Below are 17793 nucleotides of genomic sequence, written 5' to 3'. Positions count from 1 at the left end.
CAAAGACCACAAGTGGGTGCCCTTGTATGTTGTATATAGCGCTATTGCAAACCATGGATAAGGGGGTTCTACTGTAATAATTCTTAGCCTGACTGTATATATGACTGCATAACTACAGTGGTGCCTTGCAAGACGATGACCTTGCTAAACGATGAATCTGCATAACGATGACTTTTTGCAATCGCTATAGCGATTCACAAAACAGTCATTCAAATGGGGGATTTTCGCTTGACGACGATTTGGTCCGTGCTTCGCAAACCGTTTGTTTGCAAGATGATGATTTTTACAGCTGATCATGGCTTCGCAAAATGGCTGCCCTGTGTTTTCCGGACCCATGCTTCGCAGGACGGCCATTTTTACAGCTGATCAGTGCTCGCAAAATGGTTTCCCTATGGGCGATCTTCGCTGGATGACAAGGTATTTTCCTCATTGGAACGCATTAAACGGGTTTCAGTGCATTCCAGTGGGGAAATGGATTTCACATGATAATGATTTCGCTAAACAGCGATTTCATTGGGACGGATTATCGTCATGCGGGGCACCACTGTATAGTAGTGAATACTGGTTTGAGTAAATTAGCTGCTCATTTTGTAACTTTCCAGGCCTTTAGCAAAAAGAAAGTTGATGACCGAAAGGAATGGTTGACAAACTTTATGGAAGATCGAAGGCAGAGGAAACTACTAGGGCTACCAGATGTAAGTGGCTTTAAGATCAACAGTGGTGAATGTTCCAACGCTGGAGGCATTCAAGAGAAAATTAGATAACCATATGTTAGATGTACTTTGATTTGGATTCCTGCACTAAGCAAGGGTCAGACTTGATAGTTTTCCCAGCCTTGAGGATGGACATTTATCCCTTTGTTAAAGACTCTGCTAGTGAACCTTTCATACAAGGGGGTTTCAGGGGATCATGTACGCATCCCAGCTTATAAAAGGCTGTCAAGTTTGGGAAGCTGCATCTCTGTCCACTAGCCCAGTCCCCTTGAAATGCTTAACATTCTTTTCCTTCTTCTCAAGTGCTCTCTTCCTTGGAATTCAGTAACTGCATCTTCTCCCTTTCGTGCTTCATTTCTGTCCCTGCTTCTCTCCAACTTCTCCCCACTTGCCCACATCATCAGAAGCTGGGCATTGAGGAAATCTTAGGCAAGGCAGAATACACACACCCAGCTATATGCTGTCCCAGTGAGATGATAAGGCAATCTGTGCAGTCAAGTATTGTCCTTTGTCTTATCAAGAGAAGCAAACTCTTAGAAACCACATGATTAGAAAGCATTAATTAGTTGCTTTGAAGGCATAGTAACTTAAATTACTTTATCTAGGATTATTTATATGGGAAAACTACCACTTACCTAACTTACAATGACTTCATCAACAAAGAACTGGTTCTCTTCTCAAACTCTGATAATGAGCGATCCATTCCGTCACTGGTCGATGGTAAGTTGCCTGTTCCATAAAGTTGAGATCAAGTTTCCTTGTATTTTCAATGTACAAGATTGTCCATATTAGCAGTTTTAATAAACAAAGGACAAAAACTACAGGGTATGTCCTGCAGCTCTACCTCTCTGTGTTATCTTTGTGACCCATTATCATAGGTATGATAAGCAACACTTCTTTAACCTGTATGTTTTTTTGTTGTGAATGGACTGCTAAGTCAGCTGCTCTGCCCCTTGTGGCCCCCGATTGAAAGCGTCATAGCAATCTTTAGGCAGCCATCCTTCCACCTACAGCCTTTGTCCGCCCACCAGCTCTTCAGTGTTTAGACAAACTCTAGTTTGGATTGCCTTCAGTTCAAAAGGATGGCATGTTGTCAAGGGATCTGTCTTTCATTCTTTCAGGCCTGAAACCAGGTCAGAGGAAGGTTTTGTTCACTTGCTTCAAAAGAAACGACAAGCGAGAGGTAAAAGTTGCCCAGCTGGCGGGATCAGTGGCTGAGATGTCTTCTTACCACCATGGAGAGGTAAGAGAATGAGAGCCAGAAAGGTGCCAAGGAAGTGTAATGCAGCTTCAAGAACTGGCAAAAGGTGAAATGAAACAGCCAGTGCTGTTTTCCTACTTAAACTGTGTTCACATGGTCACAGACAAAACCTGCCGTTTCTAGGGTTGTAATGTTCTAATAGCATTGTTTTATCAGCTCTATGTCCTGCTTCAGCTCAGAGAGTTTGGGGGCAGGCATAAAGATCTGGTCAGCAGCTGGGTTTAGTGGTCAAGAGTCCTCATTTCTGAAACCATAGAAACCTCATTTCTGCACCCCTTCTTGGGTAGCTCAGTGGTTTAGATATGTGGCTGCAAAGCCAGAGGTCGGGGGTTCAATGTGCCTCCTTGTGGCCTTGGGCAAGCTGCGCAGTTCCTGGGCTCCTCCTGAAGAAGAGAAAGGTAAACGACTTCTGAGTATTCTTTACCTGGGAGATACAGAAAAGGATCTCCATAAATCAGAATTCACTTGATAGGCTATTGTTGTTGTTGTAGTTATAAGGGGAATGTGTAACCATCTGCCACTATACCTTTTGTTTTAGGCCTCACTGATGATGACCATTATCAATCTGGCTCAAAATTTTGTGGGCAGCAACAACCTTAACCTCCTTCAGCCCATTGGCCAGTTTGGCACCAGACTGCATGGGGGGAAAGACTCTGCCAGTCCCCGTTACATCTTTACAATGCTCAGGTTAGTAACTACCAGCAAGGACTGGGGTGAGGGCACTTCTTTTACATCACTTGGAGGTAACAAGTCCTACTGCGGGAAATTTAGTATGATGGTCTCCCTATTTCCCCCCTGCAAACCTATTATCCTGCTTCTAAAATATTCATGCAGAACAGTTTCTCCACAAGTCACTTTCTTTTCTAGTCCTTTGGCACGATTGGCTTTTCCTGCAGTGGATGACAGTGTGCTGAAATTTCTGTATGATGACAACCAGCGGGTAGAACCGGAATGGTATATCCCAATCATTCCCATGGTCCTAATCAATGGGGCAGAGGGCATTGGCACCGGCTGGTCATGCAAGATTCCCAACTACGATATCCGAGAAGTGGTGAATAACATTTGTCGCATGCTGGATGGAGAAGAGCCTCTACCAATGGTAAATGAAAATGCAGCTCACTCTAAATTTGAAACTACATTAACAGCTTTTTTTTAAAAGTGTAATAATAACTGTTCTGGGAGTAGCAGTGATAGCCAAAGGCAGGGTTTTGCATCATAATATTTGAAACCTTAATATCAGAACCATAAGATATCTTTGGTTTGGAAACCGTCATTGGATGGCCAGTCCTCCTGATGAAGAAAGCTTTAAATGGCTCGTAGTTTCAGCTGGAAAGATTTGGAAAAGTGATGGTTGTTGTCTCTGCGTTTTGAAATCTTCCTCTTCCTCTCCCTCATAGTTATTTCTCCATATATATCCGCAAGCCCTCTTTCAACAGGAGAGAGCTCTCTGCTCTTATGAAGAATTGCAACAGCCTTAGGGGTTTCAAGGTGTCTTAATAAATCTACAATGTGATTCCAAGATTGACTTACAATTTCTGTAATTTTAGATTCCTAGTTACAAGAATTTCAAGGGGACAATAGATTCACTGGGGCAGAACCAGTATCTTGTCAATGGAGAACTCTCTATTCTTGACTCGACCACCATCGAAATTTCGGAGCTCCCTGTTCGCACTTGGACGCAGGTAATTCTTTACTGTGCTTCTCAAATTATTTAACATCCGGACGTTCTTGAACCCAAAGAAAAAGACAAACAATGATGCTGGTCTTCTCTCCCTTAGGTATACAAGGAACAAGTTCTAGAGCCCATGCTCAATGGTACAGAAAAGACACCTCCACTCATAACCGATTATAAGGAATACCACACAGACACCACAGTCAAGTTCATAGTGAAAATGAGCGAGCAGAAGCTGGTGGAAGCAGAGGCTGCTGGGCTACACAAGGTCTTCAAACTCCAAACATCTCTGTCCTGTAACAACATGGTAAGCAAGAGCCCGGACGGATACTCCACGTTCAGGAGGAGAGAGGATCAGAGTCACCTTGGCTTCCAAGCGTATGGATGAAAAAGGGCCAGCTCCATTTTCTTAGCTAGGAATGAGGCAGATGTGAATTACTTAGGCAACAGAATGAAAGAGGTTGTGAAACATGCAAGGATGTGAAACATTAAAATGCAAGGATGTGAAACATTAAAAGAAAGGTGATTTCTTTTTCATAATAAAAAGTCTTCTAGATTCCTAATAATGAGGCAGTTATTAAAACTTTGGTAGTACCCTGCTTAATGTTGAAGCTGTGTTTGGACTGAATTAAATGTCGACACTGAAGTGAAAAAAAGAGTGGGGGTGAATGAACCACTCTGTGAGATACTGCTTTGCCATTAAAAGAAAAACTGATTTTCTGCCCACACCCCTCCAATCAAATCCTAGCAGAGAAAGGTAATGTTTTGGCTTCTGTGGCCTGCAAGGGAAAAAAATTCCATCAGGTTCTAGGAATTATCCACCTCCATCTAGGAGCACCATGTTGGGGAAGATTGGCTGATAGTCTTTGTTGTTTCCACTTTTAGCTTTGCAGATCTTTGAAAAACCAAGAAGCAAAGGGGATGGTTGTTGTGGGTTTTTCGGGCTCTTTGGCCTTGTTCTGAAGGTTGTTCCTCCTAACGTTTCACCAGTCTCTGTGGCCTGCATCTTCAGAGGACAGTGCTCTGGTGTACGTAGTTGGCTTGGGAGTGCAGTATTTATGGCTGTGAGATAGGCTTTTGTCTTTTTCTGTAGATGGGTGATTAGTGTGTCTTGTTGTGCTAAGGAGAAGAGATTATCTGTCACTGTGGTTGATGGGTGTCGTTAGCTGGTCTTTTGTGTGTAGTGATCTCCTGTCCTTGTGGCTGGGTAGAGTTCATTGACCTTTTGTACGCTGTATTTTTGAGAGCTGGGAGCCAAGTTTTGTTGAGCTTCACACTTCCCTCTTTTTTGTTGAAGTTCTGCTGGTGCTTGTGGATTTCAATGGCTTCCCTGTGCAGTCTGACATAATGATTGCTGGTGTTGTCCAGTATTTCAGTATTTTGAAATAGAATTTCATGTCCAGTTTGATTTAGGGCATGTTCAGCTACTGCAGATTTTTCTGGTTGATTTAGTCTGCAGTGTCTCTCATGTTCTTTGATTCTGGTGTGGATGCTTCATTTTGTGGTTCCAATGTATACCTGGCCACAACTGCAAGTTATCCGGTATACTCCTGCAGTGGTGAGGGGGTCCCTTTGTTGTATTTTTGTGGTAGGCTTGAATACTGCTTGTAGGTTGTGTTTTTTGAGAAATTTCCCCATGCGGTCCGTGATCTTTTCCGTAAAAATTGTATTCCATTGAGTTGCAGTGAATTTAATAACTTTACAGTGTCCACAGATTGCTAGCCTGCTGCTATCGACTCATTTTCAGCCATGTGTGGGAAAAGTCACCCAACTCTCTTCTAATTCACTAAGATTTCTTTTCCTGACAATTGGGAAGAGCCTTTTAGGTCTACTTGAATGGAGCTGTTTTGCAGACTTGGTTTAGGAAAAATATTTACACTTCTTAATTTGCAGTTATCAGTGGCCCCAGAACAGAGTCCCATTGGCAAATTCCAGATCTTTAGAAATTGTTAGGGCTTAAGAGCACAAATGTGATTTTCCAAGACACAAGAAATTGCAGAGGCCTGATGCTTGGAGTGTTGCTCTTTCATCAGGTCCTTTTCGACCATGTTGGCTGCCTGAAGAAATATGAGACTGCAGAAGACATTCTACGGGAGTTCTATGGTCTCAGGCTGCGCTATTACTCCTTAAGAAAAGACTGGCTGGCTGGGATGTTGGGGGCTGAATCGGCCAAACTAAACAACCAGGCTCGCTTCATCCTAGAAAAAATAGAGGGCAAAATCGTGATTGGTGCGTATTGTCAGAGTTTACTGCGAACGGTTCTGGGACATCTTCGAGCACTAAAAGTATGCTTGTTCCAACTGGCTGTTCTGGTTAAAGTATTAGCTAATGGGTATCCTCATTCCAAATGATTCAAAGAGTTAAATGGGAGGACCTTTATTTGAGGTTTTTCGTTGGGGTTCATTCCTGTCCTTGTGATCTGAAAATGTTTGTATTTCCAGAGAACAAGCCCAAGAAAGAATTGATCAAAGTTCTGATTGAGAGAGGTTATGATTCTGATCCAGTAAAGAAATGGAAGGAATCTCAACAGAAGGTACTACAATCCTCACTCCCTTTCAATTAATTTAATTGCCATATCTAGTTTCCTTAGCGTCTTTAAGGAGTTCCATAAACACCTTTGGCTATCTGATGCTGCAGCCAGAGGATGGGAGCTGGGGAACGTTTATCTTTCAGATCCTACTTCTCAGAACTCCTCAACTAGCCTGGCCATTGGGGGGGGGAGGTATCTTCATCCTGGCTGTCTTAATGATCCTTGGCCTTTTCAGAGTGGAAGGATACCTCCGTTGCTGTGCGTACCTTTCACAGGACAGGAGCATCTATACTTTTGTAACTGTCTCATCTCCTAGACAGTGACCAGGAGCTCTACATTTGACTGGGGGCGAGGGGGAAACAAACAATGTCCTTCTGCATGTACTGTGCATGCCACTTCCCTTTGTCCAGAGTGAAAGCTTTGGGAGAAGGGAATGTGCATGTTCTATTGCTTTGCCACTGTGTTCTTGTTACTGAGCAATCTCATCAGCTATTGACCAATGTCCCACTTTCTCCACTCCTCCTGCAGGGCAATGATGATGATATCAGTGAAGAGGGTGACAGTGATAAGGAGGAGAAATCGGCTGCAGCCACTGGGCCAGATTTCAACTACCTTCTGAACATGCCTCTCTGGTACCTCACTAAGGAAAAAAAGGATGAGTTGTGCAAGCAGCGGGATGACAAAGTAAGTAGGTGATCTCTTCTGGAAAAGGCTTTTAACAGGCAGCCATGTCTGAAGACTCCAGCCTGTGGCTCACTGTTTGTCCCTGGTCCTCCTTAGGAAAAAGAACTGGAAACCCTGAAGCGGAAGAGCCCTGATAACTTGTGGAGAGAAGACCTTGCTGTCTTCATCGAAGCTCTTGAAGTAAGCCACTCTTGGAGAAGAACGCTGTGTTTCTTCCTCCTAATTGACTTCAACTGATATGCATTAATTGCTTATATCTAGAATGCTTCCATTCGGGTGGAACATTTAAAACAAGAGTTCTCTCCTCCTCTAAAAAAGGATTGTGGAGACACTCTCTCAAGCCTGTTCTAGAGACTGACTGACTAATTCGAAGGCAGGTGACTTGGAGGGATGTAAGTGAGAAGCCGAGAGATCCCAGGTGCTCTTGTCTTCTGGCACCTGCCAGCTGGTGGTGTAATTGTTCCCTGATTCAGCTTTGCTGGCTCTGTGTTACCCTCCAGGCCTTTGAAAATGTTCCCTTTCCCCCCCCATGAAGCTACCTTTCCTGCTTCAGTCAAATGCTGCCTGCTGTTAGTGCTTCACTCATTTGTCCTCTGCCACAGGGCCTAGAAGAAAAGGAGAAACAGGATGAGATGATGGGGGGCACAGGCAAGCCCACCAAAGGGAAAGGAGGGAAGCTCAAAGTAAAGAAGCTGCAGGAAGTCATGCCCTCCCCACATGGCAGAAGAGTCATTCCTCGAGTGACAGAAGAGATGAAGGCAGGGGCAGAGAAGAAATTAAAAAGAAAAATCAAGGTAAAGTAGGAAATGTTGGCATCTGTTGGGCACTCTGTGCTTGAATGTGCCCGTGTTTATTGTAGCACAACATATGTGATCATCAAATGCTGCACGTACAGTTTTTTGCCACCTTTCCTTACCCAGTCATCCAGCTGTAATTAATTTTTCTCTATACTTTTCTATAGACTGAGAAAACTGATCTGGATGGGAGTCAAGAAGGAGAGTCACCAGGGTGTGACAAGGAACCCAAAGGTCTTAAACAAAGATTGGCAAAAAAAATGAAAAGTGAGCCAGGTAAAATCTATTCATGAAAGTCCATTTTCTTTGGTTCTTTTGCCTGTCAAAGTCTAATTTTACTTCAGGCTGGGTGGCGGGGGGGGGGTCGAAGCTTGTTCTGCATCTTCCTATTAAGCAAAATCAAGAAGAAAAAAGAGTGAGGCCTAACTTGACTCTGAGCTCTCTTATGCCTTCTTAACATTTTCGTGGGCACATCCCATGTGGTCTTACAATTGAACAGTCTATTTGGTTTAATTTCAGACACCAAGAAACAATCTGTATTGCCATTCAAGCCTGTCAAAAAAGCCATGAAAAGAAATCCTTGGTCTGGCTCAGAATCAGAAAGTGATGATGAGGGAGATATAGAGGTTGCTCCTCGTAAGGATGCACCACGCCGCCAAGCAGCAGGTAGGCTTAGGAGAAGTTAGAAGTTGGAGCGTGTGCAAGGAAGATACTGAGTTAATTTCTTGACTGCTTATATCCTCTTCTAAAAGCTGTGCTCGTGCACCTAATTACCTGGGAAGAACTTCTTGAGGTGGCTTATTCCTGACTTCTTAGTTACTGGAGTAAAGTGTTTTTTTCCTCCTTTTTCTCAGCCAAAGCAAAATACGTGCTGGATTCGGATTCAGATTCAGACCTCAGTGACATGGGTGAAACATCCCCAGCTCGGGTGGAAACAGATGAGGATCCTGAGGAAAATGCAGCAGTTGCCCCAGCAAAGCTGAAGGCTGTTTCTAAGTGAGTGTCCGAAGTAGGCCAAAATATGTGACTGTACTGAGTTTTTAGAATGACTTTCAAACAGAGATAACAACCTTCCACTTGAGGGCTAAACAGAATTGACAAAACAGCATAAACGTTTCAAGCTGGAAAATAATTCTTTATGTGGCATGTCAAACTAGATTTGGGGGAAGAGAAGGGAGAACCAGTTGTTTAGGGTTTTTAATGTAAAACACAACAATAGAAACATCTTTCTCGTTTTCATTTTTTTTTTATTTGTTTTGTTTTCCTTTCTTTTTTTTAAAGAAAGGCAGCTACCTTATATCAGGTCTGATTATTTTTCTGCCTAGCTCCGTATTTGTGTACTCTGACAGGGAAGGGCAGTATATTATCATAAATATCTCCAGAAACACTACTGAATTATCCTTTTTAATTTGTCCTCAGTTCTTCATTCCAGCTGACAAAGACTTCTATATGGTTTGAAAGTTCACATCTTTCTATTCATTCCCATGCTTCCTCGAAGGAGTCCTGCTCATATTTAAATGTCCTTAACCGTGTGTTTAGTTATCCCAGTCTTCCTACTACAGTACAAGCAATTCAGTATTATGGGTCTCCCTAAATTTCATCTGTAGTAGTACAAAGGCTTTCCTGGAATAAAGAGCAAGCTCATGACAATATATAGATGTATTTCCCATTATTTGTTCCCTCTTGTAGGAAAGCGAAAGAACAGAAAGGCCAAAAAGAATCCAAACCGCCAGAGGTACAGAGTGCTGTCACAAGTAAGAGTTTCATCCAACTCATGGTGTCTTTGCTTATTCTCCAATCAGAATTTACTCTCACCTTTTCTGTGACTGGTGAATGCAGCTTTGTATTCCAATTCATCGAATAAGAGCTGATGTCCATTGGAGTAACAAGAACATGATACATTTGTATATTGTTAGACCAGTGTTACCTCCCAAAATAGCCAAGCAGACAAAAGAGCTGCGGCTGTCATGCTTCTTTATTTATGTCTCTTGTGCTACCCCTTGTCTCTTTGCTTTACAAGTTCATAAAGGTAGGAATCCCTAATGCCTTGAGGTATACTTTGTTACACTGCTTAAAAAATTGGTTCGTGCATTTGCTGCTTTGCAATGAAGCAGACTAGGACAGACAAGCAAGCAGAATTCCAATTACTCTAAGGGCCACTCTGGCCTCATAATCATAAAAGGAACCACAGCACTATATAATAACACCAGGAAAAATCTATTACCATTTCAGCAGACATTTTTTACTGTATCTAATTTTTTAACACGTACATTTTTGAAATCTAGATTTTTCTAGACAGATAGAAGTGGTTTACCATTCCCTTTTCCTGGGGATGCTCTGGGACTGTACAGCTTGCCCAAGGCTACACAGGCTGGTTCTTTTGGGCTGCCCAGTGGAGAATTTGACTCCCAACCTCTGACTCCACAACCAAATACCTAGCTCTCTGAGCTACCCTGCCAGCTTGTGCATTTACTCGCTTCTCCTTCTCATTGTTAGCCCTCTCTCCAGCTGCCTGTTCCACATCATTTTTCCATACCATGTGACCTATTCTTCCTATATGCCACTATTCACTCTTTTTATTTCTCCTATTCTACTGTTTGCATGCATGTCCTCCTCCCCATCCCTCTACTGACCTTCTGCCCTTCTTCACTTGAGTTTGTGGCAACAGGGAGCAACTTAAAAGAGCCACAGGAGTGGGAAAGTGCTGGCATTTGATGGCTGGAGTGGGCTGGGAACACTGTATGCTGCTGTGTCTTAAGTGCTTGGACTGTTCTAAATGAACAGTTAAAAGTCAATTAAATACGTTTTGGAGCTGTCTGTTTCCTGGGGCTTTTTCTTCCTTCCAGTTCACATTGAGGACTATGATGAAGCTAAACCAGCTACATCTCTTGATGGGCCTCCTAAACCCGCCCCCAAAAAGAGAGCACCAGCCAAGAAAACAACAGGCATAAGTGAGGGTAAGATTTTTCAAAATGTCTGTAAAAGTATTCAGTGCTGTTTCTATTAAAGAAGTGTAGCTGTGTTTGGAGTTCGTGTATTCTGCAGGGATGGCTTATGGTTTAGCAAAGGCAATGAATTGCTTCATGCTTGGTGCTCCTTTGTCTCCTCTCCTGCTTCAGTGGCAACCATCCTATCCCGCTTCTCCCATCCAGGCTGCCTGAAGGTTCTTCCAGAGCTTCAGCTCTGTGGATCATTTCCTCTATGCTGTCTTCTATCTGCAGTGTTTGGCAGCACATCTGTCCCTGACAAGGGTTTTCTGATTTGTTATGGTTTAACAGAACTTCTTGGAGAGAAGGGAGGGTCTTGGGTAGAAGAGAAGAGTATAAAAGCTCCCCTGAACTCCACAGGCACAAGACCTGATTCCTGCAGGCACTTGGCTTGCTTATTTGACAGCTGGCTGGTCTACGTTTAGTGGTCCACCATGGCAGCCAAGCCACTTGCTGCAGAGCCCCTCTCAGGTTTCCCAAGGCAACATACATACAAAATATGTAAAGGCAGTATATGTGACCATGCTCAAAGGTACACATACTCCCTCTGGTGCAAGGAAGACTAAGGGTGCTTCTAGGTACTTCCCAGAAGTGTGTTCTCCTTGCCTTCAGTTTCAACATACGCACCTCAGGACCTGAAAGTGGAGGAATGGATTGAACAGTGTGGGCTCTAGCCAATGCTCAGCAGAAGAGCTACAGTGCTAATCATCATCTAAAAGTTTTTCCCAAGTGGAAGATACAGTGGTGACCCGCTTGATGATGACCCCACTTGATGACAAAATCACTTTACGATGACTTTTTTTGCGATCGCTATAGCGATCGCAAAATGATGTTTCTATAGGGTTTTTTCGCTTAACGTTGATTCAGTCCCTGCATCAGGAGCGGGTGTTCCCCCCCCCCCCCGCTTGACGATGATTTAAAACAGCTGATCAGCGGTTCACAAAATGGCTCCCTGCTGTTTTCTGGACCGATTGTTCCCAAGACAGGGATCAGAAAATGGCTGCCCTATGGAGGATCTTCGCTGGACGATGAGGTATTTCCCCCATTGGAACGCATTGACCGGTTTTCAATGCATTCCAATGGTTGTTTTTTTCCGCTTGATGACGATTTTGCTTAAGACTTATTTTCCTGGAACGGATTGTCGTTGTCAAGCAGGGCACCACTGTACAGGAGAGGGAACATGTGCTGTTGGCAGCACTGTCCAAAGGCACATCCAGCATTTTGGACGAAACAATTGCTGGTCCATACACACTGACAACTGGCTGTTCCTGTGAGAAAGCCTGGTCGCCTGCATGCACTGCTAAAGGTCCAAAGGTTTGCGAAGTACCTGAGACAGCAACACCCAACAGCACATGTTCCAGCTCAGCTGCCTCCTCAAAAAAGGACAAGCAGAAGACAGTTCGTTGCTCCTTTTTTTCCAGGAGCAACGCCATGCTTACTCTAACAAGTACATTTGCAGAAGACTCATTAGGCTGTAGACGCCTTACATTGCACTTACCTTTTAATGGTAGATGCTTATTCAAGAGTTAAAGGCCTGGAACCTTTTAGGAGAATATTCTGGCCAATTATTTCTTGGAAAGGGCTGCCATTGTTTTAAGTCTATTGCTGAAGAAGCCAGCCATATCCCATGGTATTTTCCAGCTTTGCTAATCATGAATGGCTTCCTTTCTTGACAGTGATAATGCCTTTCTCCCAATTCTCCTGCTGCTTTTGTCAAAAATACTGTGCCCTATCTTGATGATTATACTTCAGATCAACTGTAGTCTTGAGCCTTACAAGGCCTTAAGACTTGTCTTGATCATCAACAGAATGAGTTTCTGATGCAGTTACTTGGAAATTCTGTTGGGGCAGACCTCTCTGAGGAGATATAAGGGAATGACAGCCACAAAGATAACTGATTTTTCTACTGTTTAGACAACCAGCTTTCTATCATGGATGCTTTCTCAAAGAAGAAGGTGACTACAAAACCCAGCAAAGCAACAGCAGCTAAGAGTTCAGACTCCAGTACAGATGGAACAGCTTCCAAAAAGCCTGTGCCTGCCAAGACAAAGAAACCGGCCAAAAGGAAGCCTTCCTCCACTTCTGACTCTCAGGACTCTGATTCTGACTTTGGGCAGTCTTTTAAAAAATCCACGGCAGTTAAGGTTTGCTTGTTGCTATTCCTATTCTTGCTACCTGTCTTTGATGTTACAACATAGGGAGTAATATTAAAGGACTCTTGCACTGCTCTGCTTTTTCTTATCATGCATATTTTGGAGGCACAGATTTGCTTCTTTCAGAAAGCCCAGTCTAAATTTGAGCACCAGCATATGTGAATGGCTTAAGTGCATCCAGCTAATCAACCTAACAGGGATAATTTACAATCCTCTGCAAGGAAATAAAATGTGTGATGTCTGTTTTCACATATGGTGTGGAGTCACAGAATGGATGAGGGCATGTGTGTGTTTGTTAGGGACAAACTGATTTGTGTATGTTAGAGGAAGAGGGGGAGAGAGGTTATATAAAGTGGCAGTGGATGGGACAGAGCAAAGGACTTCCATGTTTCACAACAGGATTATATCTATAAGTACATTTGTATTATGAATACTTTGCCCACCAACACACATGCATATATATATATGGAGTTTTAAATTCTGATAGTTAACTAGCTGCCCTTTTTGATTCACAGAAATCCAAGAAGATTGATGAGTCATTTTCCATGGAAATTGGCCCAGATGAGGAACTGTGTGCTCCAGCTATCATCCATGAAAGGGTTGGTCGGGCAAGAAAACCTATCAAGTATCTAGAAGAGTCTGATGATGAAATATTCTGAGTTGAAAGCAAAGTTCACTTACGTTTTGTCCCACCTTATTTTAAAAATTCAGTGTGTCTGCACTAAATAACCAAGAACTGGATTCCAAGCGCTTACAATGGCATTCCTGATAGGACCATGTTTTATCAATGTTCTGTCTGTCCCTGTAAATATTTTCATATGTTTCTGTTCTATATAATCCTTTTACATGTGGTTAATAAATGTTTTTCTACTTTGAAGACTCCTTAAATTCCTTTGACCTTTAAATCCGTGCATTCAATTGTTTACATTCAAAAATAGTATTCAGACGTCATGCCACACCATGGTTGATTTTCACAAGAATGTTAAGGGAAACAAGGGTGCTCAAGTCTTGCTGCACCATCTTTTTTTAAAAAATCACTAGCGATGGGAAATTCCCGCCCTGCAAGCCTAATCTGGCCTATCAAGGTGCCCAGTCCAGGCAGTGGAGCCCTTCAGAAAAGAGATGGGGGATAAGGGTGTGAGTTTTCTCAGAACTTTCCCCCTGATTTTTGTGTCCCAGCCAGAAATGACTCCATCACTTCTTTTTCAATAAAAGTTAACTTTATTGCTTAACAAATTTAACAAATCCAACTCAGTAGTTCACATTTCTCCTTGACAGTTTTTCCACCAGCACTTACTTCTTTTAAGTTTAATGGCCGAGGAGTACTCGCCCGTTAAACTTAAAACCTGGGCACTCACACCTTCAGCAAGAAGCTTCTGCAGGAGATTCCCACCTTCTCATCCCAAGGAAGTGATGGTATCTGCATGGCATGACATCTATATATTCTAGCTCTGAAGGGCATCACTCTAGGCTGGTTGAGAGCTGTAATTTCTTTTCCTTAAAACAAACAGGGAAAGTTTTCTTCTCGCTGCTTGTCATAGACTGGCTTCAAGGAGGGAACTCTTCCCTGGGGGAAGGAAGTTCTTTAACTCTTCCTGTCTTCTAATAATAATTAAAAAGAGGGGAATTCCAGTAGTTCAGACAGTCCTTTGACAGAGCAGCAAAGGGAAGAAAAGGACATGTCTAGCCTCTGTCTGTGGCTGCCTTTGGAAAGGGAAAATATTGGAGACTTGCACATTCACAAAGCCTTTTCTGACCCTTTATCAATGCTTGTAATACCATCTGACCTACCACTGTAACAGGAAAGACTATCAAGTCTGTCTTCTGGTTTTTCTTTTCCCACCGACAACAAACCTCTGGAGCCCAGATCCATCACTTCTGCAGTCTCGCAAAGGGTGATCCATGTGAGTTGCCTATGTTATTGATGTGTTGTTTTAATTTCTTCATTTCACTCATTTCAGTTACTGCTACTTTTAGTCTACCACTGTGTTCTCATAAGAACAGTAGATTTTCTTTGAACTTATACATTCTCATTTGTAATGGAAGAAATGGCATGAGAGCAAGTTTGGGCATTGTGTGGCTATCCAATACAACTCCCGTCAGCCTTAGCCAGCTTAGTCAATAAGTATATCTCACTGATGGTAGTCTAATTTTCCCTTGAAACTCTCCTGTGCGGGAATGTAAGTGGTTCCATTGTCATTTTGCTGTAACAGTTAGAAAAATCTTCCTGATAGTCAAGTGAAATCTGGTTTCCTGTAACTTGAGTCCCTTTTTACTTATCCTGCATTTGAGGTTGACTGACAATAGACCCTGCTGTTCCTCTGTATGACCACCTTTTAAGTATTTCAAGAGTGCTATCATATCTCCCTTCAGTTTTCTTTTCTCAAGGCTAAAATGTGCAGCTTCTTCATGGCCTCTGAATCCACACAATTGGGTTGTTCTGCGCCTGCACAGGATGTTTCAGAAGTTTGTAGAGCTTAAAGACGTGATTAATGAGACGTTCCCCTGTGGAGCGCATGCTCTGCCCATCTCCTTTCCTTTTTACCACCACTTCAGTAGGACGTATCTCGGAACAATAGAGCGAATAACTCAGCAAGTACTTTATCTAATCAGTTATTTCTTATATATTCTCAATCATCTCTATTTGATGTTCCCCTGTGATTATCTGTTTGTTTATTTCTTCCCCCCCCCCACAATTGCCACTTTTTCCTTCCCTTTCCCCCTATTTTTATGGGCCCCCAGGGTGTGTCCTCTGTGCCAACAAAACCCCGCTTATAGACGGGCACAATCACTGTTTTGTTTAGGGGGACAGCATCAGACTCACTCATGTCCCGAGTGTAAAAAACTGACTAAACCGGCCCTGAAATTATGCTTGCAAGGGCTATGATCTTACCTGTGGGAATGATCCCTCAATCTGACCATGGAACTGACAACATCACCAACTCCACAAGAAACTGCTCATTCCATATCAATTCCAACGATGGTATCATCTCATCAAAATGAACCTTCGAAGTCGAGCTCAACCACCTTGAGAGCTCCAACCCGTCTTGTTGACTCATCTAAGAAGAAGATAAGACTAAGACAAACTAAAAAAACCGACAAAATCAACTCAAATTGATCCTCCTCAACCAGTGATTCCTTCACCTATTCTCGAGGAATTGTTTAGAGATGCCCTTGCTTCAACCTCAGACAGGGATAACCCAGTCATAACACCGGCTCAGGTTGTAGCTTCCATTGCTAGCCTCTCGCCGAGTACTGGCCTGTCTCCAGCTGATGCTCATTCCAGCCCAGCCTCGGCCCATTCAAGCCCTAGAATAAAGCTATGTCCACCTCGATTGCCTTGAGGCGCCATGCCTGGTTGAGATCTGCAGGCATTTCAGATGACAACAAAACCAGGATAGAAGATCTTCCTTTTGATGCCTTTTCAATGTCAAAATGGATGAAGTCATGGAAAACATTCCTGTAATCCGCAAAACAGCAAGCTCCTCTTCCACTCAGCAACCCTACCGGTATCAGCATCCTCAGTTTTGGATACAACCTTTCCAGCAATAACAGTTCCAATCCTGCCAGCAACCATGTTGATCATTCAGACCACAGCCCCATCTACATCTACCATTCCTTCCTTTCGGCCTCAACAGCCACAGGCACGTCAACAGCCCTTTTGACACCCACAAAAGAAGGGTAAGCAGTACCCATAGACCCCTTCTTTCCACATTTCAAACCAGACTCCATCACTTCATCTCGGCCTGGCAACAAATCACTAATGACCACTGGGTCCCTTCTCTTGTCCAGAACAGCTATTTCACTGAATTTCACCGTACCCCATCCTCTGGCACCATTAGGACTACCCCATACTCATTAGCTCTCTGTGAAGACGTTTCCCTTCTTCAAAAGCAAGCCACACTCATAGTCCCTTCCTCTACATGGCAGGAGGGATTTCACTCCAGATATTTTACTGTCCCCAAAAAGGATGGAGGACTTCATCCTATTCTCAACATCAGAAACCTTAACAAATTCATTTGACCCAGACGATTACAAATGCTAACCCTCAAAACTATCATCCCTCTCCTTTCACAGGGAGACTAGTTTGTCATCGACTTGCAGGATGCCTACTTCCACGTCTCTGTCCATCCTCTTTATCACAAATTCCTACAATTCTGATTCGACAACGTCTCATACCAATCCTGCTCCCTCCCATTCGGGCTCTCCGTGGCACAGAGGACCTTTACCAAATGTATGACACCAGTAGCGGCTTACCTTCGACTGCAAGATATCACTATTTTCCCGTACATAGACGACTGGTTAATAGTAGTTCCTTATTATCACAACGCAGTCAGAGCTACCCAACTAACTCTCAACACTCTCCAAGATCTAGGTCTCAAAGTAAACCTTGCCAAGTATCATCTCGAGCCTTCACAGACCACCACCTACATTGGGGCGTATTTCGACTCTCTTCGAACCAGAACTTTTCTACCCCAAGAGAGAATCATCAAACTGAAACAAGCCATTCAACCATTTCAACCTTTAGCTTTGGTATTGGCGCATCAAGCCCAGCACCTCCTCGGGCTCATGGCTTCTACCACAGCTGTTGTTCAACACGCAAGGCTCAAAATTTGATCCCTACAATCATGGTATCTTTCTCTATTCGATCCCATAACAAACCACTCCTCCAAGTGTCTCGTAGTTACATCAGAACTCACCAGTCAACTCACCTGGTGGACGTTTCAACCTCATTTGATGGTAGGCCAGGCCCTTGCAACCTCTACAGCTCTCCGTACAGGTCACCACTGATGCCAGTCCATCTGGATGGGGAGCCCACTGTCGACATCACAAGATACATGGTCTGTGGACAAAACGAGAACAATTACAGCACATTGACCATCTCAAACTCTTAGCAATCATCAGAGCCTTCCATGCCTTCTTATCACTCACAGCATGGGGGAATGTCTCACTAATCACATGTCTTTAAGCTCTAGAAACTTCCTGCGCAGGCGCAGAA

The 17793-nt window shown here is 43.3% G+C and overlaps 1 protein-coding gene across 1 annotated transcript in view; it reads left to right on the top strand.

Annotated features, from left to right (window-relative positions):
- TOP2A (DNA topoisomerase II alpha) overlaps positions 1-13671 on the top strand; it is a 29686-nt gene extending 16015 nt beyond the window's left edge. The window contains exons 17-35 of the mRNA XM_020805860.3: positions 603-695; positions 1319-1433; positions 1835-1956; positions 2513-2661; positions 2842-3073; positions 3522-3656; positions 3753-3953; positions 5680-5875; positions 6088-6179; positions 6705-6860; positions 6957-7040; positions 7463-7654; positions 7822-7930; positions 8174-8320; positions 8509-8650; positions 9344-9408; positions 10501-10611; positions 12556-12785; positions 13310-13671. Of these exons, the coding sequence (XP_020661519.3) occupies positions 603-695; positions 1319-1433; positions 1835-1956; positions 2513-2661; positions 2842-3073; positions 3522-3656; positions 3753-3953; positions 5680-5875; positions 6088-6179; positions 6705-6860; positions 6957-7040; positions 7463-7654; positions 7822-7930; positions 8174-8320; positions 8509-8650; positions 9344-9408; positions 10501-10611; positions 12556-12785; positions 13310-13453 (2715 nt within the window). The 3' untranslated portion in view covers positions 13454-13671. The remainder of the gene's footprint in view (positions 1-602; positions 696-1318; positions 1434-1834; positions 1957-2512; positions 2662-2841; positions 3074-3521; positions 3657-3752; positions 3954-5679; positions 5876-6087; positions 6180-6704; positions 6861-6956; positions 7041-7462; positions 7655-7821; positions 7931-8173; positions 8321-8508; positions 8651-9343; positions 9409-10500; positions 10612-12555; positions 12786-13309) is intronic.
- Positions 13672-17793: the final 4122 nt, after the last annotated feature.

This window comes from Pogona vitticeps, chromosome 6, assembly GCF_051106095.1.
Source record: "Pogona vitticeps strain Pit_001003342236 chromosome 6, PviZW2.1, whole genome shotgun sequence".
In the NCBI taxonomy this organism is placed as follows: domain Eukaryota; kingdom Metazoa; phylum Chordata; class Lepidosauria; order Squamata; family Agamidae; genus Pogona; species Pogona vitticeps.
This window is presented reverse-complemented; position numbering and strand designations above follow the sequence as displayed.